This window comes from Myxocyprinus asiaticus, chromosome 25 (assembly GCF_019703515.2).
Source record: "Myxocyprinus asiaticus isolate MX2 ecotype Aquarium Trade chromosome 25, UBuf_Myxa_2, whole genome shotgun sequence".
Classification (NCBI taxonomy): domain Eukaryota; kingdom Metazoa; phylum Chordata; class Actinopteri; order Cypriniformes; family Catostomidae; genus Myxocyprinus; species Myxocyprinus asiaticus.
In genome coordinates, this window is record NC_059368.1 from 42,201,713 (window position 1) to 42,224,537 (window position 22,825).

Genomic DNA, 22,825 nt, shown 5'->3' on the forward strand with positions numbered 1-22,825 from the left:
CATGCGAGTGTACAAACAATTTGTGCCAGTGATTTACTCTAATGTACTGTATCTCTGTAATGAATTCTAGTGAGAATTTTCTAGTTGAAATTGCTATGGAGGAAGTCAAACCTCTCAAACAGGCTGCCCTGACATTATTAACAGCAGTGAGGTGGGACAGAGCAACACTGTGTTATGCGCCAAAATAAAGTTGTTTTTCTTTTAAAATTACTCATCATCACCCTTACAAAAATGTTTAACGATTATACAGTAGTAAGAGTAACCTGAGCTCATATGTCATTGCACTGTATATCTAAGGTCAAGACTGGTGGACAATTTATGAATAAAATGTTCCTCCTGTTTAATTGCCTGTGTTCTGTTAGAATTATGTTTAATATTAGGAAATAAACTGGATAGTAAATATAATGGGCTCATATAAATAAATATGCTCATCAACTTTTAAAAAGGGGGAGAGAACATTTGTTTTTGACATCAACAACAAAAATAATGTCACTTGATACAAGCATTTATACTTGAAAACCATGAACAAAACTAGAACATGAAGCGTGCACCATTTCCTTAAGCAGCCCTGCATCTTCCTTTAACTCGACACGGTGCCATAGTTGAAGCTGATGCGTCATTCCAAAGTGGCACCTGGTGGCCGAGGCTGGTACCGCATGCTAGCTAGCAAGCAAAAAAAAAAAAAAAAAAAAAAAAAATCTCATTTTGCCTCTTGAGGAGGAAAACAAAATTTGAGAGGGAAAAAAATATGAGAATTTTTTTTTTTTTTTTTAGGGAAATGTTTTTTTTTTTTTTTTTTGAGAGAGAGAGAGAGAGAGAGAGAGAGAGAGATAGAAAAATAACTTGAGAGAGAAAAAAAATGTGTAGAGAGAAAAACAAATTTGAGAGAGAGAAACAAATTGTAGAGAATTGCAAAAAAAATGAAATAAAAAAAACAAAAAATTAGGACATAGGCTCAGGAAGGCACAAAGACACCTACATTAAAAAAAAAAAATCTATATATATATAGATAGATAGATAGATAGATAGATAGATAGATAGATAGATATATCTTCCACCAGACAGCACGTTTCGTAAGAAAAATAATTAATAATTCAACATTTAGCTAAAGCTCTGACACAATCAATTATTACAGGTTTAGTTGCTCTGCAGTATCCTGAGGTTCAGTGTCTTGATCAAGAGCACAGTGGTGATGGTTCTTGATCAGCTCTATAATCACTAGACTACTCCACCCTCTCTGCGACGCATTACTGGACCCGGGTGATACATTCGGTGCAATCTTCAGGAGACACGATCAGCTTCCCTGCGCCTCCATTTCACTCGTTATCACGATTCTCATGCAGATATCTGACATATCAACTACTATTGACTGAACAACAGTCTGTTTGCGGATCTGAGGAAATGGACCTGCAGAAACACAACCGAACCGCAGCGATCAAATGATAACGCGAGTGTCGATGCGGAGAGACGCGGAATACTGAATGACTGAAGAAGTAAGTTACATAATCGAACAAACGCTTGTGTTGCATTGTGTCTGTAAGAGGGTGAGCATTTGGTTTGACATGAAATATTATCCCAAAGAAGATCGAGCCTGCAAAGTACGTTAAATAATAATAAGAACAATAATAATAATAATGATTAAAAAAATAAAAACGTAATCATAAGCATATGGTCTTTTAAAGTCATATGGTCATATGGATTTTAATGACCATGTACAATCCAAATAGAGTAATAATTGAGTCTTTTTAGTGTTTATAGATGATAGGTGCTTCATTATTACTAGATGAATAATTCTTTGGATCGTAATGTATTCATAGTAAAATAAACTGTATAGGTGAAATGATTCATAAATGATCATTATGTTACATGGCATTAAGACCAGGCATAATGCTATAACATATCAGATAATAATCCCCTCAATATCTTGCATATTCATTTGGTAAACTCTTGATTTAGCTCACATTAGAGTTGATGTTTGAATAGAACACAATGTTGCCTTTATACACCGATCAGCCACAACATTAAAACCACCTGCCTAATATTGTGTAGGTCTCCCTCGTGCCGCCAACACAGTGCCAACCCGCATCTCAGAATAGCATTCTGCGAGATATTCTCCTCACCACAATTGTACAGAGCAGTTATCTGAGTTACCGTAGACTTTTTCAGTTCGAACCAGTCTGGCCATTCTCTGTTGACCTCTCTCATCAACAAGGCATTTCAATCCACAGAACTGCCGCTCACTGGATGTTTTTTTTTGTTTTTGGCACCATTTGGAGTAAATTCTAGAGACTGTTGTGTGTGAAAATCCCAGGAGATCAGCAGTTACATAAATACTCAAACCAGCCCATCTGGCACCAACAGTTATGCCATGCTCCAAATCACTGAGATCAAATTTTCCCCCCCATTCTGATGGTTGATGTGAACATTAACTGAAGCTCCTGACCCGTATCTGCCTGATTTTATGCACTGCACTGCTGCCACACGATTGGCTGATTAGATAATTGCATGGATGATTGTTGGTGCCAGATGGGCTGGTTTTAGTATTTCTGTAACTGCTGATCTCCTGGGATTTTCACGCACAGTCTCTAGAATTTACTCAGAATGGTGCCAAAAACAAAAAAACATCCAGTGAGGGGCAGTTCTATGGATGGAAATGCCTGGTTGATGAGATAGGTCAACAGAGATTTGCTAGACTGGTTCGAACTGACAAAGTCTACGGTAACTCAGATAACCGCTCTGTACAATTGTGGTGGGAATGCTAATCTGAGGTGCGGATTGGCACTGTTTTGGCGGCACGAGGGGGACCTACACAATATTAGGCAGATGGTTTTAATGTTGTGGCTGATTGGTGTAAATAAATGACCAGTGTGTGATTTATGTATGATTTCATAGCTTGTGGTGACTTGTAGATTTGTATTTTTTATATTATATGAACATTGTGTAATATAAGTAGGCTATATTGTGTAGTGTAAATGTGTATAGGCCTACTGTACAACTTATGCATTGTTTACAAATGTTAATATATGTGTGATATGTGTTACAACAGCACTGTATGCATCCAACACTTTCACCTGCCATTACTTGTGTTTATGATGATGTGGTGTATGGAAGGGAGATTCTGCCAATTTTAAATAAATTAATAAAAGGATAAAAATGAAAATGAAAACCCGATTATCTATTTCATTATTAAAAAGTGTTTGCCAAAATATGACAAATTTATAAAATAAAATTAAATGATTTGTTTTTCATTTTCACTATAACAATGCATCATCCCTGTTAAATTAAAAAATAAAATAAAGTTGATTTGATATTTCATTTTCACTACAATCTCGAGGCAAGAATGAGAATTTAAAATTAAAAGGCAAATGTGAATAAGAAATTGCAAATACATTTTTTCCAATGCTTTTTCTTAATGCTCATGCAATAATAGTGACAGAATTTAAATTCAAATGCAAAGTTCAGTTTTAATTGTATTTTTAATTGTATTTTTAATTTTAATTTAAATTTTCAAGTTTCAACATGTAAATTCTATGTTAATGAGTGGGTGGTTCTCAAGAGAGGATACTTTAATACAGTGCTTCTCACACTAGGGGGTGCAGAGAGGTTGCAAGGGAGATGTTCATTTTATGTGTCCTTCCATGACAATGAATTGAGAGAAAAGCTGAGAACCCACAATACAACGCTTTTCGGGTCGCAAGAGTTGTGATATCAAGTTTTCACATTTAAAAATACCAAGCATTACAGAAAAAGGCAGAACTTAATTTTGTTTTGTCAGCCAGCTGAATAAATGAACATAGTGTTGGAATCACACTTGTAAATATATGCATTATGCTTGCAGCAGGCTTTATTTAGCAAATGTTACAGGTAAAATAAACAAGTTAATTCGGCCTAATTGGATTGTTTCCCACCACAGCAAATTAAAACCCCAATATCCCCTATATCATAGTATCAACACTAGAGAAGGCATATATGAGTGATTTGTTTTATTGGCATAAGAGCAAGCTTAATAAGTAATAAGAGCTGTCTTTCCTAACACAGCAAAATGAAAATGAAATGTTTGAACTGCTTGGACCTGGCATACAGCATAATTATAAGCATTTCGCACTGACAATGCCATGTATCTAGTAGTGAGAGAGAGTCTCAAACTCATGGAATGTGTCTGATGAATTTATTTTCACCAAAGTCAGTGCTGTCTCATTTCGATTGGGATGCTTATTGATATAGGCTTGTAATGGGGTTCATTAGTGGAGACAAGGAGGAAACGGGAAAGGTGACTTCAACTCAAACAGGTAATCTTTTATTTCCTTAACTCAAATACATTCACTTAAACAGAACACAGCCAGGGCATGTGTGTGCTAGCTCTCTCTCTCCAGATCTCTGGCATGGTTCCTCCTCATATCGCTCTCCCCATTGCTCACTGCAATCAGAAACAGGTGTTAGTCATATTGTGATCAGGTGTGTGCACCCTTACAGCTTCTCTCTCTCCAGACAAACGCTCCACCATGCCCCCACCTCCACATACCTCCACCGCCCGACTCAGGCCAGGGAGTCATCAGGCCTGTCCCCCACTCCCCCCGCATTTCTAGAGAGAAAGTCAGCAACAGCCATCCGTGCCCCCGGTCTGTTGACCACCTCGAACATAAAAGGCTGTAAAGCCAGATACCAACGGGTGATCCACACGTTAGTATCCTTCATGCAGTGGAGCCACTGGAGTGGTGCATGGTCAGAACAGAGGGTGAAGGCCCGCCCCAACAGATAGTATCGGAGGGTAAGAACAGCCCATTTGATGGCCAGACATTCCTTTTCAATGGTGCTGTACTCAGTCTCTCTCAGCAATAGCTTGTGACTAATGTACAGCACCGGCTGCTCCTCCTCCTCCATCACCTGTGAGAGCACTGCCCCCAGCCCCCTGTCTAAAGCGTCCATCTGTAAAATAAATGGGAGAGAGAAATTAGGTGCATGAAAACGGCCCACCACAGAGTGCAGCTTTCACCTGTATAAACGCCTGTTGACACTGCTCCGTCCACTGGACTGGGTCTGGAGCTCACTTTTTAGTGAGATCTGGTGACAGCCAAATAATTTTGCACAAACCTTCTGTAATAGCTAGCCAGCCCCAGGAACTGTCTCACCTCCTTTTTGGTCTTGGGTCTCAGGCAAGCCACAACCGCTGCGATCTTGTCAATTTGGGGGCGCACCTGCCCGTGACCCAAGTGGAACCCCAGATACTGTACCTCCACGCATCTTGGGGTTTGCCATGAGTCCCGCTCATCACAATGACCTCAGAACAGCCCTCAGATGCTGCATATGCTGCAGCCAATCGTGACTGTATATGATGATGTCATCCAGATAGGCAGTAGCGTAAGCCATAAGATGCTGAAATGTTGCCGGGGCCCTGAACAAACTGAATGGAAGTGTCACAAATTGGTGTAAGTGGTGTGGAGAAGACAGTTTTTTCGCAGGACATCAGCTTTAAGGGGATCTGCCAAAAACCCTTTGTCACACACTGCACCTTCACCCTTTTATTTGTGCCCAAAGCCTCGTCTTCAAACAATCATTATTGGATAGTGGTCTGATTACAGCCAGTATTCAGCAAGGCTTGATATGTGCTTCCCCTATAATCATGGGTATTCTGCACACTCCGGCTCGATCGGGGGCAGCTCGCGGAGTGTCAGAGACCCGGACCAATGTTCCCACCTTCATCATGGTGCATTGGTCCCGGAAATGTCCAGGTTCCCTGCGAATCCAACCGGCCGGCCCAGGCGTTACACCTACACTTGCGACAGTGGGTTCAACCACCTGAGGGGGAAAGCGAAGAGACATTGGGGTCACTGGCAGTAGGGAAACCCCCCGGGAATAGGGAGCCGGCTTCGGCTGTACCTTTCCTCACCTCCAGGTTACTGGGACAGACTGCATAACAGGGATAGAGTGCGAGAGAAGAGAAGGGGAAAAACAAGAGGGAGGGGAGAGAGAGTGGGAGGGCTCTGCCCTCGGATACACCGACACATGGTCCTCAGCCAGTTGGACGGCTTTCTCCAGCGGCACTGGGCAGTGGCACTGGACCCACTCCACCATTCCTTCCAGCAGACGATGGATCAGCTGTTCCAGCACCACGAGATCGATGACTCCCTCAGCATCGCAGTCCTCGGCCAGCAGCCACTTCCGGCAGGCGTCACAGAGCTGATGCATGAAGGCAAACGGGTGGCCGTGCGCATCCATTTTCATCGAATGGAAGTGCTGTCGGTGCTGTTTGGGGCTGCGACGGACCCGCTGCAAGATGGACTTCTTCAGGTCGTCATATACCAGGATACTCACCGCCGGTAGTTGTTGCACTGCAAGCTGGGCTTCCCCGGACAACAGTGGGATGAGACAGTGTGCCCATTGAGAACGTGGCAAGCTCAAAATCTCGGCTGTCCACTCGGAGAGGTCTAGAAATGCCTCCGGATCATATTCTGCCCCCATTTTCATGAGGGCAACTGCAGTGTCCAGGGTCACGGCCAGTGCTTTCTCCTGGAGCAGTAAGCTCCGGATCACCTGCCGGTCCTCTGCTTGAGCCCAGAGCACTTCCTGGAATTGGCGATCCTGGTCTGATGTTGAGCATGATGCATACTGGCAAGGGACTTGATGACTTCCACCAACAGTGAGGACTCCATGTCTACGTATGTTTACTCCAAATTCCTGGGTTTTGGCACCAGTGTAATGGGGTTCATTAGTGGAGACAAGGAAGAAACGGGAAACGTAACTTCAACTCAAACAGGTAATCTTTTATTTCCTTAACTCAAACACATATACTTAAATGGAACACAGTCAGAGCGTGTGTGCTATCTTTCTCTCTCTGAGTCTCTGGCATGGTTCCTCCTTATATCACTCTCCCCATTGCTCAGAAACAGGTGTTAGACATATTGTGCTCAGGTGTGTGCACCCTTACTGCTTCTCTCTCTCCGGACGAACGCTCCAGCACGCCCCAACCTCCACAAGGCTAAATATGGATGTAATTACGAAAAAAGGACGTTTCAAACTTGGATGAACTCAGAATCAGAATGAGCTTTATTGCCAAGGACGCACAATGAATTTGTCTTGGTGACACAGAGCACAAGTAATATGACAAAAAAAGACATAAATAACAGAAATAAAGTAGAGATAAAATATATAGAAATACACAATAAGACACAGACAGAATAACGTGAGTAGGATATACAGTATACAGATAAGTGAAAAGTAATGTGAGAAGAGGTAAGTGTATGTACAAAATAAAATGAGTTAGGTTATTGCATAGATAATATTGCACAACTGAGAGACCTGCAATTTAACAAATTTTCAATGCTATCATAATGTATTAAATATGTTTAAATCCAAGAATTACAATACTTTATTTAAAATTTGCTTTAAAAATTAAAATGATTTCAGAAATAAAGATATTGCCCCTTGTATGCACGTAGCCACTCAAGCGATATAACATGAATTCTGCTGCAGCCACTGATCTAGAGTCAGATTTTCTGTTCTCACGAGTAATTAAGGTTTGAATTTGTTGTGGGAAAACTGATCCTAGACCGATACTTTCGAGCAGCGTTATCCCTGTGTGGAAATCAGAATTCCATATCGATACCTAACTCATCATGCCCATGTCCAGCCTTTACACATGAGTGTCATACTGTCAAACCATGTCAAAACCAGGGGTGCTGGAACGTGCCATTTTGCCCTTTGCACTAAGAAAAGTGAAAATATGCAGACATCTGATTGGTCCATCTAACCACTGATCTTAAATAGCCCCGGACCATGAATACAAAAAAAAGCCAGAAATGAATGAAAGTGGATGAGGGCGCGCTGGTCTGCTGTCACTGCCATTCTATGTTGTTTGTAGATGCATGTAGAACCATAAAGGCCATTACGGGGATCACATGGCCAGAATCAGGATGGCAGTTTAGCGGGGAGGCTCCGGACAACCGTGCACAAGTTAATATAAAATCCCCTAATATTACTGCTAGCTTTTTAAATAAAACATCGGTGTTGATATGTTAAAACCTCCTGCAAGTTCTTCATACAACTTCGGCAAATACACCGAGTGAAGCAAAAGCTAACCACATTGCTAGCTTAGCTGAAGTTTTAAGCAAGCTGAAATCGCTCCGAGCAGAATTCGGAACAAAGTTGGACAATATTGATAACCGTCTGACTGACATGGCGAACTCAATGGCTGCATTGGAATGCAAAGTGACAGATGTAAAACGAGTTGTCTCTTCAAATGCAACATGTATCGAGGAAGCTGAATGCCGCATATACGATACAGAAAAAACACTTGAAAAAACAGAAGCCGCATTAGACTCGGCCATCAAACGAATCGCTTACCTTGAATCAAAAACAGATGACTTGGAGAACCGGGACAGAAGAAAGAACCTTTGGCTCTTTGGTATACGAGAGGGTGCCGAGGGCCAAAGAACACTCCTCGACTTTATAAATGACATGTTGACACAATGGTTGGGGCTGAATCCTGATAGATCGTTCACCTTGGAGCGGGTTCATCGTACACTAGCGTCGGGAAAGCCCAACCAAAACAGAGCGATCCTCATTCGCTTTTTAAAGTTTCAGAAGAAAGAATTTGTGTATCGTGAATCAAGATGGCAAGACATCACGCACGATGGGGTCAAGATATCATTCGCGCAGAATCTCTCAGCAGAGACTGTTCGGATCCGATGAGGATTTAATCCAGTTACAAAGCTATTTGTTGATATCAACGCTTTCCGTGGACTCCAACACAACCCTTGTAAGCTCAGAGTACTACACAACGGCAAGATCCATCTTTTCTCAATGCATGAAGAAGCTGAAAAATTCTACAAAAACATCCCACAATCAACGTATTTCCCACTGATGTGCGATCCATGGATTTAAAATAACGCACCGCTGAAACGCTTGATCAGCCGTAGGCAAAAGCTGATTATCAAGATACACATTAGGAGAGAGTTCAAATAATCCAAAGTAAACCTTGGTTGATGTGAGTTAAAATTAAATATAGTACATAAATTGATATATATATATATATACAGGTGCATCTCAATAAATTAGAATGTCGTGGAAAAGTTCATTTATTTCAGTAATTCAACTCAAATTGTGAAACTCGTGTATTAAATAAATTCAATGCACACAGACTGAAGTAGTTTAAGTCTGTGGTTCTTTTAATTGTGATGATTTTGGCTCACATTTAACAAAAACCCACCAATTCACTATCTCAGAAAATTAGAATACATCATAAGACCAATAAAAAAAACATTTTTAGTGAATTGTTGGCCTTCTGGAAAGTATGTTCATTTACTGTATATGTACTCAATACTTGGTAGGGGCTCCTTTTGCTTTAATTACTGCCTCAATTCGGCGTGGCATGGAGGTGATCAGTTTGTGGCACTGCTGAGGTGGTATGGAAGCCCAGGTTTCTTTGACAGTGGCCTTCAGCTCATCTGCATTTTTTGGTCTCTTGTTTCTCATTTTCCTCTTGACAATACCCCATAGATTCTCTATGGGGTTCAGATCTGGTGAGTTTACTGGCCAGTCAAGCACACCAACACCATGGTCATTTAACCAACTTTTGGTGCTTTTGGCAGTGTGGGCAGGTGCCAAATCCTGCTGGAAAATGAAATCAGCATCTTTAAAAAGCTGGTCAGCAGAAGGAAGCATGAAGTGCTCCAAAATTTCTTGGTAAACGGGTGCAGTGACTTTGGTTTCCAAAAAACACAAATGGACCAACACCAGCAGATGACATTGCACCCCAAATCATCACAGACTGTGGAAACTTAACACTGGACTTCAAGCAACTTGGGCTATGAGCTTCTCCACCCTTCCTCCAGACTCTAGGACCTTGGTTTCCAAATGAAATACAAAACTTGCTCTCATCTGAAAAGAGGACTTTGGACCACTGGGCAACAGTCCAGTTCTTCTTCTCCTTAGCCCAGGTAAGACGCCTCTGACGTTGTCTGTGGTTCAGGAGTGGCTTAACAAGAGGAATACGACAACTGTAGCCAAATTCCTTGACATGTCTGTGTGTGGTGGCTCTTGATGCCTTGACCCCAGCCTCAGTCCATTCCTTGTGAAGTTCACCCAAATTCTTGAATCGATTTTGCTTGACAATCCTCATAAGGCTGCGGTTCTCTCGGTTGGTTGTGCATCTTTTTCTTCCACACTTTTTCCTTCCACTCAACTTTCTGTTAACATGCTTGGATACAGCACTCTGTGAACAGCCAGCTTCTTTGGCAATGAATGTTTGTGGCTTACCCTCCTTGTGAAGGGTGTCAATGATTGTCTTCTGGACAACTGTCAGATCAGCCTTCTTCCCCATGATTGTGTAGCCTAGTGAACCAAACTGAGAGACCATTTTGAAGGCTCAGGAAACCTTTGCAGGTGTTTTGAGTCGATTAGCTGATTGGCATGTCACCATATTCTAATTTGTTGAGATAGTGAATTGGTGGGTTTTTGTTAAATGTGAGCTAAAATCATCACAATTAAAAGAACCAAAGACTTAAACTACTTCAGTCTGTGTGCACTGAATTTATTTAATACACGAGTTTCACAATTTGAGTTGATTTACTGAAATAAATGAACTTTTCCACGACATTCTAATTTATTGAGATGCACCTGTATATATATATATATATATATATATATATATATATGCCTACTGAAATATCATTTTGTTCAGCGTGCAGACTTGTTACAGTTGAGTTGACTTTATTTACATATTTCGCAGTTGATGTTTATTGGACCAGAGGATATTGTTTTGATATGGTCAAATCATATGTTCTTATATTTAAAAAGGGGGAAATTACTATACCAAGTATAAGTGCATGGTTGATGGGCACTGATTGTTTGTTGAGGCCTTGGGCTGAGCTACGCTGACTAGTTGCTCCTCAAATATTGTGGATCAGCGTCCCTCAAGTTTCTACTAAGGGGAAGTATAGGCATTTCAATTGGGGAAATGCCAGGGCTGAAAGCAGGACTGTTTGATGTACTGTGTGTGTGTGTGTGTGTGTGTATGTATGTGCGTGGGGGGGGGGGGGGATCTGTGTTTGTTTACACTTGCATTTTTTTACATTTATTTTTTACAATTTCATAACTTTATAATATGCTAAGATAATCATTTGTGGAGAAAACAAAACAGAAAAGTAGTTTGGATATTCTTGACATGTATGAAGAATCGTTTATTGAAGGAACACTCCCAGATTCATTAAGATTAGCTATAATAACTTTAATATTAAAACCAAACAAACCCCCAACTGAATGCTCATCTTACAGACCAATTAGTTTAATGGTATGTGACACAAAAATACTTTGTAAAGCGCTTTCTAGAAGACTGGATAAATATCTTCCTCAGTTGATTATTGATGATCGACAAGGTTATCACAATATTAGAAGAGTTTTGAATATACTACATGAGAGGCATAATGCAAAAGACACAGCAATGTTATCAGTAGATGCATGTCAAGCCTTCGATAGGATAGAATGGGATTAACTTTTTGAATTACTCCCAAGATTCGGATTAGGCAAAACCTTTCTCAAATGGATTTGATTGTTATACACAAACCCAGCCACCGAGATCCTAACTAATAGTACCATCTCGAGACCCTTTAGTTTACAACGATCCACCCATCAGGGTTGCCCTTTATCTCCACTGCTATTTGTGTTGGCAATCGAACCCCTAGCCATGGCAGTGAGAACGCATTCAGGATTATCAGGCATTACAGTTGGGGGGAAAGATCATTGTATTTCTTTATATGCAGATGACATCATATTTTCCCTGACAAATGTGAAAAGTAGTATTCCCAACTTGATGAGATTTATTGAAAATTTTGGGGAGTTTTCTGGATATAAAATTAATAATTCCAAATCAGTATTTATGTTTCTTAATAAGGAAGAAAGACGTAGTCCCATAGTCAATGGGATTCAGGTACTTGGTTGTCAAAATCACCCCTGACCTCAGTGAAATAATCCCAACAAATTATGACCCCCTGGAAGACAGAATAACTGGAGCATTGAATAGCTGGTCCAATTCGCCTATATCCATGGTCGGATGAATAAATATAATAAAAATGACTATTCTCCCCATATGTTTATATTATTTTCAAGCACTCCCACTGCCATTACCAAACATGTTGTACGACAAACGTAACAAATTATTTGGTCAATTTATCTGGAATGACAGGAAGCTAGACTTCGCTATTATATCTGCTTTATGAGAGGGGAGGGCTTCAACTTCCCAATCTCAGATGGTATTATATGGCTGCCCAACAGACCTCAGCATCATATTATTTCTGTACAACAGCACCCCCAGCCTGGGTAGGCATCGAACAAGAGTCCGTTCCAAATCTACCATTAAATCTGTATCTATACTCCTCGAATATTAAGTAATTGAAGAAGTGAACAAAAAATCCTTTTCTTAAAAACACAATCTTAGTCTGGCATGCTGCACATAAACATGTAGGTGATATGCCTGAACTATCTTAATCTACTCCTATTTGGGGTAATGAACAGTTTACTCCTGGTAAGAAAGATGGAGGATTTAAGTCATGGAATATAAAAGGTATTTGGAAAATTATGGAAAAAATGGTGTTTTACTTTCTATTGATCAATTATGTCAGAGATATCTAATCCCCAAAAAACATTTCTTTAAATATTTACAGTTAAAAAGCTACATGTTATCAAAATATGAACAGATAACATGTATACCACCTTTATCAAAATTAGAGGAAATAACACTTGGGAATTTAGAAGGGAAAGGACATGTATCTATATATTATAGCATAATGGTTAACTATAGTACTGTATCAACACTAGACAAATTAAATGCTTGGAAAATGGATATACAAGAAGACATTGGCGAGGCAGTTTGGAATGATGCTTGTCTAAAAGCGCAAACACAGACAATAAATACAAGGTTTAAATTACTCCAATATAAGTGGTTAATGAGAACGTACATAACTCCTGTCAAACTTCATGTAACGTTGTTGGCTGCTGACAATAAACTAAACATAAACATGAACTTGACATAAACCTGACTTAATATAAACTTGGCTTGACATAAACGTGGCCTGACATAAACATCTATACTCAAATTCACATTCAATACTTGACAAAGACACAATGGAAAACATGAGGCTTAAATACATGGACATGGGGGAACATAAACCAATGAACAAACAGAACTGATAACAAGATAATTAAACAATAAACCAATGAAAACATGACACATGAACATGGAGGGAAAACAGAAATCACATGACAAGGGAAACAGGGACTAAACATTTCAAAATAAAAGACATGAATCAACAAAATACACATGACATATCCCCCCCACTAAGGGGTGGCTCCCGACACCCCAACACATAAACAAAACATGTAAAACATGACATAAATTCAAAGTTCTGTAGGGAGCGGGTGGGATGTCTTGAGGCGTGGGGCGTGGCAGAGTCCGTGGAGGGTGGAGCCATGAGAGGCTCGAGGGGCGGAGCCATGGAAGGCAGAGCCGTGAGAGGCTCGAGGGGCGGAGCCATGGAACTTGGTGCCCGGAGAGTAGACGAAGACTCGAAAGGCCAGGGTGGAGCCAATGGCAGGGAGGACCAAGGTGGCATTGGAGGCTCGGAGGAGCAAGGCAGAGCTGGGGGATCGGAAGACTGAGGCGGAGCCGGTGGGACTGAGGACCAAGGTGGAGCCGTAGGGAAGGAGGTCCCTGGTGGAGCTGACAGATCGGAGGGACGAGGCACAGCCAGAGGATCAGAGAGCCAAAGCGGAGCCAGGTGACCAACAGACCAAGGAGGAGCCGGAGGGACGAGGGACCCCGGCAAAGCCGACAGGCTGAAGGACCGCAATGGAGCCGAGGGAACGCAGAGCTGAGGCAATGTCGAGGGACTGACAGGCCAATGCGAAGTCCAGGGCTCAGAGGGTCCAGGCGGGGTCGGAGGGCCGAAAGTTCCCCTTGCCTGCTCAGGAGAACGAAGGGTGGGTATAAGGGTGGGAACCATCTCCAGGTCCAACTGCTCAGGTGTGGCTGTGACGTGGCATGGAGCAGGCTGAGGCGTAGCGGTGACGTGGCATGGAGCAGGCTGAGGCGTTGCGGTGACATGCCATGGAGCAGGCTGAGGCGTTGCGGTGACGTGGCATGGAGCAGGCTGAGTCGTTGCTGTGACGTGGCATGGAGCAGGCTGAGGCGTTGCTGTGACGTGGCATGGAGCAGGCTGAGGCGTTGCTGTGACGTGGCATGGAGCAGGCTGAGGCGTTGCTGTGACGTGGCATGGAGCAGGCTGAGGCGTTACTGTGACGTGGCATGGAGCAGGCTGAGGCGTTACTGTGACGTGGCATGGAGCAGGCTGAGGCGTGGCTGTGACGTGGCATGGAGCAGGCTGTGGCGTGGCTGTGACATGGCATGGAGCAAAAGATTGCGCTAGCTCAGCGACCATGACTAGAAACTCTGGCTTGGCGGCCATGACGTGAAACTCTGGCTTGGCGGCCATGACGTGAAACTCTGGCTCGGCGGCGGCCATGTCGTGGACCTCCGGCTCGTCGGCGGCCATGTCGTGGACCTCCGGCTCGGCATCCGCCTCCCCCACAGTGAACGTGGAACCAATGATCTGCAGGGCGAGGTCGATATACTGAGCGAGGGTAAGGGTACTCTTACCGCCTGGCATCAGAGAAGAGATGGGCTCATAAAGTCCAAATCGGAAACAGTCCTTGAGGGCCACCTCATTAATATCCACCCGGTAGGCCAGAGCGCAAAAGTCCTCCACATAGTCCTCCAGGGGACGATTCCCCTGACGTAGGCGGAGGAGCTGGATTGCTGGGTTCATAGTCCGGTCAGGTATTCTGTAACGTTGTTGGCTGCTGACAATGATGGCAATGACGAAGATGACGTGAAGATGAAGAACCCAAGTGCAGTTTATTTACAAAAGTGAATGCCCTAACTATACACGTGAACTAAACATAAACATAAACATAAACATGAACTTGACATAAACCTGACTTGATATAAACTTGGCTTGACATAAACGTGGCCTGACATAAACATCTATACTCACATTCACATTCAATACTTGACAAAGACACAATAGAAAACATGAGGCTTAAATACATGGACATGGGGGAACATAAACCAATGAACAAACAGAACTGATAACAAGATAATTAAACAATAAACCAATGAAAACATGACACATGAACATGGAGGGAAAACAGAAATCACATGACAAGGGAAACAGGAACTAAACATTTAAAAATAAAAGACATGAATCAACAAAATACACATGACACTTCATCATTTGTCTACTAATATTCCAGATGTGTGTACTAAATGTTTAGATGAGAAAGGTACTCTATATCACTGTCTTTGGGAATGTCCAAAGACCCAAAACTTCTGGAAGGAGGTTATAAAATGTTAAACTTTATGTTCTTGGAATATATCCGATGGACTTTATACAAACATCGAAACAGACTAAACTTCTTATTGAGTATGGACGCTTCATCTTTGAAAATGTGGATAAGGGAGCTATCGGACTGTATAGGTCTGGAAAGACTAACTTACATTGCTAAGTTCAGCTCTGGGAACCATACATGAACATCATGAAAACTGGAAATGTAGGCTTTACCTGAAAAGAAATTGTAAATTATGGAGGGGATTGTTTTTTTTTCGATGCAAGTTGAGTGTGTGTGTATGGGGATATGTGTATTTGTGTAATGTACTTGTTTCAGTTCCTAAACTGTTGTATTGTTACTGTATGTTTCTTTGATGTGATGTTATAAAACAAGAAAATGACAATAAACATATTGTGGAAAAAAAATAAAGGCCATTACACATGTCTCTCATAATGGAACGTTTTGTGCAGGCAAGGCGGTGCTCGCATTGTGGTTTCAGGGGCGGCCATTGCCATAGTTACAATCAGCAAGAACTCCATTGCGCCTACATGCACACGGCAGTAGCAGACTTGCAATGTCTGAGGGTACGTTTACACGACAACAATGTACTAAAAACGGAAAAAGCTTCCTTTGCGTTTTTGAAAAGTTTTGCGTACAGACGACAACATTGTCAAAACGATCCCCGTTCACACGGATCCACGAAAACGACTAAAAATGCTGTACTATGCATGCCAGGCCAGTAGTTGGTGATGTCACTTTGTAAAGAAACACTACGCACCTGCGCACATAAGCATTCTTCCACAGAGCGGTGAATACAAACAATGAAGATGGCGATCGCTGGTCGTAGTAGTGATGCAGTAAATCTACATTTTGCTGGAGAAGTGTCAATAAACTCAAAATCTTGAGCAGCACAAACACAGTCCTGTAGTCCGCCTTTGTAGTTTGAATGTCTTGCGCATTTTTTTGAAGTACTCGCATGCCTATAGACTGAACTCTCAAGATTATTCAATAAACTCTGCTCATTTTTACCATCGCTTCGTCTCCTGCCTTCTTCTGTATTCCCCCGCTGACTCTTGGGCTGGTAGGAGAGTAAGTTAACATAAGCTGTTGATGTTAACTGGTTTTGGATATCAGACAGAACTCTGATATATGGATATCTTCTGACAGAGGGAGAGGTCTTCTGTACACTGGATCTAAAATGCATTTTCACTGCCTCATGTTTTCATATTCTAAGCACATCACTGAATACTGTACATGGCATCACATCTCTGTCTATAGGCTATATACATAAGCGGTGGGTGAATGAATTGCAGGGTAAAGGTACATCAAATAAAATTAAGTAAATAAATAAATAACATTTAAAATCCAAATACGTTTTTCCCATCTGAATCCATACATTAATTTCAAGATTTTCAAATTGCAGGTTCTGCCTACTGTACAATGTTTACACTCCATACAAAACACTCCAAATGAATAAATTGTTGATTATTGTTATTTGCACAGACACCAGTATTCATATTGATAATTATACATCTCAAATTGATGCCTATCAATCCGTCATTCTTTATATAACATGTAATACGCATGCGCATGATGTCATCATTTTCACAAATTCGTGTTTTTGTATGTTTACACGGAGACGATAACGGCATCGTTTTCAAAAACTTGCACTTTGAATTTTCAGGCCCCAAAACGCCGTTGTTGTGTAAACGAACAGCCAAAATGCATAAAAAGTTTTCGTGTAAACGGCCCCTGAGAGAGAAGAAATCTGCACCTATTTTACCTCACCTCATATAGAAATGCCCTGGCAACACTCTGTTATATAATTTAGATGCAGTTGGACCAAACAGATTTTAAACTGGGCTCACTGTGCTTTTTTAACTTATAGGCTATAGTTCATATAGTAGTTAAATCAAATCAGTAGTTTGTCATAATCAGCTGAGAACATGAAACATGAGGTAAAACATGAGATAAACGAATGATAAAGTAAAAATGGCCCTTGTGTTTATTGTTGACTTATGTCTGTCTTTGATCTGCTAACAATTTCATTAGAACTCAGAAAAATAGGCCTGCTTTGTGCATGGTTTATGACTAGCATGACCCACTGAATTCTGTTTATTTTTTTTATTTATTTTTTGTTAGTACAATTTTATTTTGCACTTTATTTTACCTGGGAAACCAACTCGTGCACTCACAAGCTCCCAAGCACTGGCTTTTTTATTTTATTTTATTTTATTAATATCTCTTTACAAGATTTTTGAGAGATCATACAACTCGGGAAATTCCTCTTCCATGTTTTCAGCGTTTGTTCTGAGCTCAGTAAAATTTTATATGATTGCCTGTGAATAAAGCATTTCGATTATTGGTTAAGCCCAACGCAGCTTCCGCAGCCGCTCACAGAAAGATAAAATATTTTTACATGAAAGCGGCAGGATGTTGGATGTACGAGCACCACTTGCGCACTTGCGATTTGCCAATTTCCGCATGTCTCTCACTAAAAATGAGCATGACACAAAAGTTTGCGCTTTTACGCATCCCGTGTGTAACACCATTTAAGGAGATGTTCTGTTATACACAAGTCCAGATGTTTATGTAAGTAGTTATAACTTGCATGATATGATATACTGTATGTCAGTGATAGTTGTAAAATGACCATATACTCTTTGCACAATGTTATCAAGATAATAAAGTAAAATAACAGTTTTTAAACCTTTGTGGGTTTCGTGTTATTATTCTTTAAAGAGGGAAATTTGTCTTAATTCACAGTAAGACAAGACTGATATAGAAGATCAGTCATAAAGTCAGCAGCACTAGACCAAGTAAGATAATGAAAAAATATAGCTTTTATCCCAATACTGGGGATGAGGAAATACCTTTAAATCTTTCCTCTTCAAGTCACACAATGTCTGCAGTATGCAATGCTTTATGCAATATGCTGCTTTAAACATGGTATAAAACACAGGGCATATTGTGCTTGTGTAACATTGTTGGATGTAGACACAAACAATAAAAGACTATCAAACGATTTAATAGACACATTAAATAGAGGGAGCCAAGAACACGCAGTTGAACCCATACAGTGATCCAGTAGTATCCGAAACCAAAGACAGCTGACACATCAAAGGTACACTATATTGCCAAAAGTATTCGCTCACCCATCCAAATAATTGAATTCAGGTGTTCCAATCACTTCCATGGCCACAGGTGTATAAAATGAAGCACCTAGGCATGCAGACTGCTTCTACAAACATTTGTGAAAGAATGGGCCGCTCTCAAGAGCTCAGTGAATTCCAGCATGGTACTGTGATAGGATGCCACCTGTGCAACAAGTCCAGTCGTGAAATTTCCTCACTACTAAATATTCCACAGTCACCTGTCAGTGGTATTATAACAAAGTGGAAGCGATTGGGAATGACAGCAACTCAGCCATGAAGTGGTAGGCCACATAAAATGACAGAGCGGGGTCAGCGGATGCTGAGGCGCATATTGCGCAGAGGTCGCCAACTTTCTGCAGAGTCAATCGCTACAGACCTCCAAAGTTCATGTGGCCTTCAGATTAGCTCAAGAACAGTGCGTAGAGAGCTTCATGGAATGGGTTTCCATGGCCGAGCAGCTGCATCCAAGCCATACATCACCAAGTGCAATGCAAAGCGTCGGATGCAGTGGTGTAAAGCACGCCGCCACTGGACTCTAGAGCAGTGGAGACGCGTTCTCTGGAGTGACGAATCACGCTTCTCCATCTGGCAATCTGATGGACGAGTCTGGGTTTGGCGGTTGCCAGGAGAACGGTACTTGTCTGACTGCATTGTGCCAACTGTGAAGTTTGGTGGAGGGGGGATTATGGTGTGGGGTTGTTTTTCAGGAGCTGGGCATGGCCCCTTAGTTCCAGTGAAAGGAACTCTGAATGCTTCAGCATACCAAGAGATTTTGGACAATTCTATGCTCCCAACTTTGTGGGAACAGTTTGGGGATGGCCCCTTCCTGTTCCAACATGACTGCGCACCAGTGCACAAAGCAAGGTCCATAAAGACATGGATGAGCGAGTTTGGTGTGGAAGAACTTGACTGGCCTGCACAGAGTCCTGACCTCAACCCTATAGAGCACCTTTGGGATGAATTAGAGTGAAAACTGCGAGCCAGGCCTTCTCGTCCAACATCAGTGTCTGACCTCACAAATGCGCTTCTGGAAGAATGGTCAAAAATTCCCATAAACACACTCCTAAACCTTGTGGAAAGCCTTCCCAGAAGAGTTGAAGCTGTTATAGCTGCAAAGGGTGGGCCGACGTCATATTAAACCCTATGGATTAAGAATGGGATGTCACTTAAGTTCATAAGCGTCTAAAGGCAGATGAGCGAATACTTTTGGCAATATAGTGTATGTGTGAACTGTGAATATTATGACTATAGTCAGTCTCTCTCTGTGCCGTCGCAGATGCAGATTTGAACCTCTCTAGTAAGATTACGTCAACATTAGAACCATGGAGACAGTTTTGACTAATATTTATTTAGATAAATAACTAGTCAGTCACTGTGATTATGACAAACTTGTAAGCTGGTCTGTTATAAATTGGCAATATAACAGTCTGCAGAATGTTGTTGTGATGACTTCACTAGTCCAACTTCAAAACTGGTTTCCGGCACCGGTGGTCAAAACAGATTGGAAAGGTCTCCTGTTTTATTATTATTATTATTTTATTATTATTGAATGCAGGGATGTACAGACTAAAGAAACCAAAGCTTAACAAATCAAGGACAATATGTAAACATCACAAGAATCTAAGAAAAAAGCATACAAAGGTAACACCTTACAAAGGTCTTGATAGAAAGAAAAAAAGAAAATAAATAAATAAAATAAAACCAGAAAGAGAAGAGACAGAGAAGGAAAACAAGAGGGCACAAAATTAACCCTTTATACATCAATTAAAGAACAAACATTAAAGGCATTGCAAATTGTAATAGTTCTGAGTTCTTTCTTATTTTTGGAAGATGATATAGTATTCAGGTACATTTTAATTTCTTTCAAAAAGACACGGAAAGCTGGTTTGTTATTAATGAATTTGCACTTATGGATATAGAATTTGCCTAGAAGATAAAATAAATGTATAACAAAGCAAGCATCATTTTCAGAGGAGTCTGATTCAAAGTGGCTGAAAATAATACTTTTAAAATTTATCGAGATATCTTGCAAGACATTATTAGCTATGAAAATTTTAACATCCTTCCAAAATGGTTGGACATAATGACAGTTCCAAAATAAATGGAGGACAGTTTCAGTGCGACTCTGGCAAAAGGAACAACTTGTGTCCATATCATTTCTGAATTTCTTTAGGAAAAGCTTAACAGGGTAAAATTTATTAATCAGCTTGTAAGATAGTTCTTTATTCATGAGAAACAAATTTTGTGGCATGGACCAAATCTTTTTCCAATTTAGATTTTTAAATAAATTATTCTAGAAACAGAGCTCTTACCTTATAATTTCTATCTTTTTTTAGCAGAGAAGCATATTTTACCTATCGGGGTATCTGTTGGTTCAGGAAAGGAAGCAAGTATACCTGGGGAATGAATACAGTTTTTGAAAAGCATACATATCCCTGATGGAATACTCCCATAACTGTTGCAAATTATTTTGTGGTAACTGGTATATTGTATTCTAAAATAAATTCTGTGTAGAAAATTATGTTTATATATTAGAGCCCATGCCAGAAGTACCTGTTTGTTACGAGTGCACCGGGCTCTCCCTCACCGTCAGTCACCCGCTCTCACTCGCCGGAGTTTTAATCAGGCACACCTGCAGCTCATCATCACCTGTTAAGACTTGCACTTAAACCTCACTCTCACACTCAGTCAGCGTCTACCTTGGACTTCCCTTTTGCGCTGCTGCAGTGGAAAACTCCCCCCCCCTGTTTTATTACTTACCTGATTGTCAATGATCTGTTCTGGATATACAAGATAAGTGACTTTGTGAAACCTGAGTTTACTGCATATCTACTCACCTGTTTGACTCTTGCCTGTTATACAACAAACCTCTCTGAATGTGCTGGAAACGTGACTGAGAACTCTGTACTTTGTCTTGATATACAAACCTGCTCCTCAGTTTATGAAAGTGACTCACCTTTGACCCTGTCTGAGGTTTAAGTTACCTGTTTGGGCACATGTTGGTTTGGAATTAACCATTTGTGGATCCGTGCCTTCTGCCTTCGTTCACTGCATGACCAAAGACTGTGTTCAAAGACTTTGTACCTTACCTGAATATTCACCTCACATTGCTTACCTGCTTTTCCTGTGTTCAGTGCAATTAAACCCCCGCATCTGGGTTCATCTCATCTCCGGAGTTGGTGTGTCTTTACATTTGTTGATGGAAATGTGAAAGTTTAACGGGCAGTTTTGCAGTGTTATAATTGCACAAATGCTTTACCTCCAATGTAAAGCTAGCTGCGGAAAGATGCCAAATAGTGATTTCAATCAAGTATTGATTAACCCAATTTAAAATGTATGATTTAAGGAACAAATCAATTAAATTTAGCCCCCCTTTGTGCATTGTTCACTTTTTTTTTTCTCTCCACAGTGACCTTTTTTTTTTTTTTTTTTTTCTCCACACAAAGTCTGTTTAACGACAGCGACCGTGCAGAGAGACTAGATAGGGGGAGTTATTTTTATTTTATTTTTTTTAAGGTCTCTCTCTGTAACCAATTAAGTTTTCTCAGTTTGTGATACTTTGATTCAAATTTGCAGCACACCTATCTTTAGTTATTTGTACACCAAGATATGTTACATTTGCTGTCAAAAACAATGCCACAAATTGAGGAAGCATGACAATTTGTAATGAGCAGTAGCTCCCACTTATCAATGTTAAGATTTAGACCCAATGCCTTAAATACTTTGAGAGTGTGCAGAGCCATCAAAATTTGGTGAGGAGACTTCCAGAAATAACGCTGTATCATCTGCTAGTTGACTAATTAATTCTCTGCCTATTGTGATGCCTTTTAAAGGGCTCCTTTTAAACATGTGAGCTTAAGAAATTGCACCGCAATATAAAAAAAAAACTGAAGGAAATAATGGGCATCCCTGTCTGACTCCACGATATTAAGAAAATATGGGTGAGGTTCAATCACATAACTTAACTGAGATATTTACATAACATTTTAATCCTTTTACAAAAGTGATTACCAAAGGTTTTTTTTTTTTTTTTTTTTGAGCTAGAAATGTTCTAAAGTGTCAAAGCCTTTATAATTTTCCAAAAAGAAGAAAGCCATCCTTTTTAAGTCGAGTAATCGGAGGTGTCTAAAATTAGTCTTCTATTAGGAAATGTATTATGCATAAATCCTGACCGAGTTTAATCTATGATAGAATTTAGCACTCCTTTTAAACCAATACTAAAGCAATTATTTTATAATGTAATAACATTATCGGATGCCAATTTGCCTTTGGGATTAAGGTAATCAGCCCTT

The 22,825-nt window shown here is 40.7% G+C and overlaps 1 protein-coding gene across 1 annotated transcript in view; it reads left to right on the forward strand.

Annotated features, from left to right (window-relative positions):
* The first annotated feature begins 1,203 nt into the window (after positions 1-1,203).
* Positions 1,204-22,825, forward strand: part of kcnk2b (potassium channel, subfamily K, member 2b) — a 95,003-nt gene continuing 73,381 nt past the window's right edge. Inside the window, exon 1 of the mRNA XM_051654836.1 lies at positions 1,204-1,493. Within this exon, the coding sequence (XP_051510796.1) occupies position 1,493 (1 nt within the window). The 5' untranslated portion in view covers positions 1,204-1,492. The remainder of the gene's footprint in view (positions 1,494-22,825) is intronic.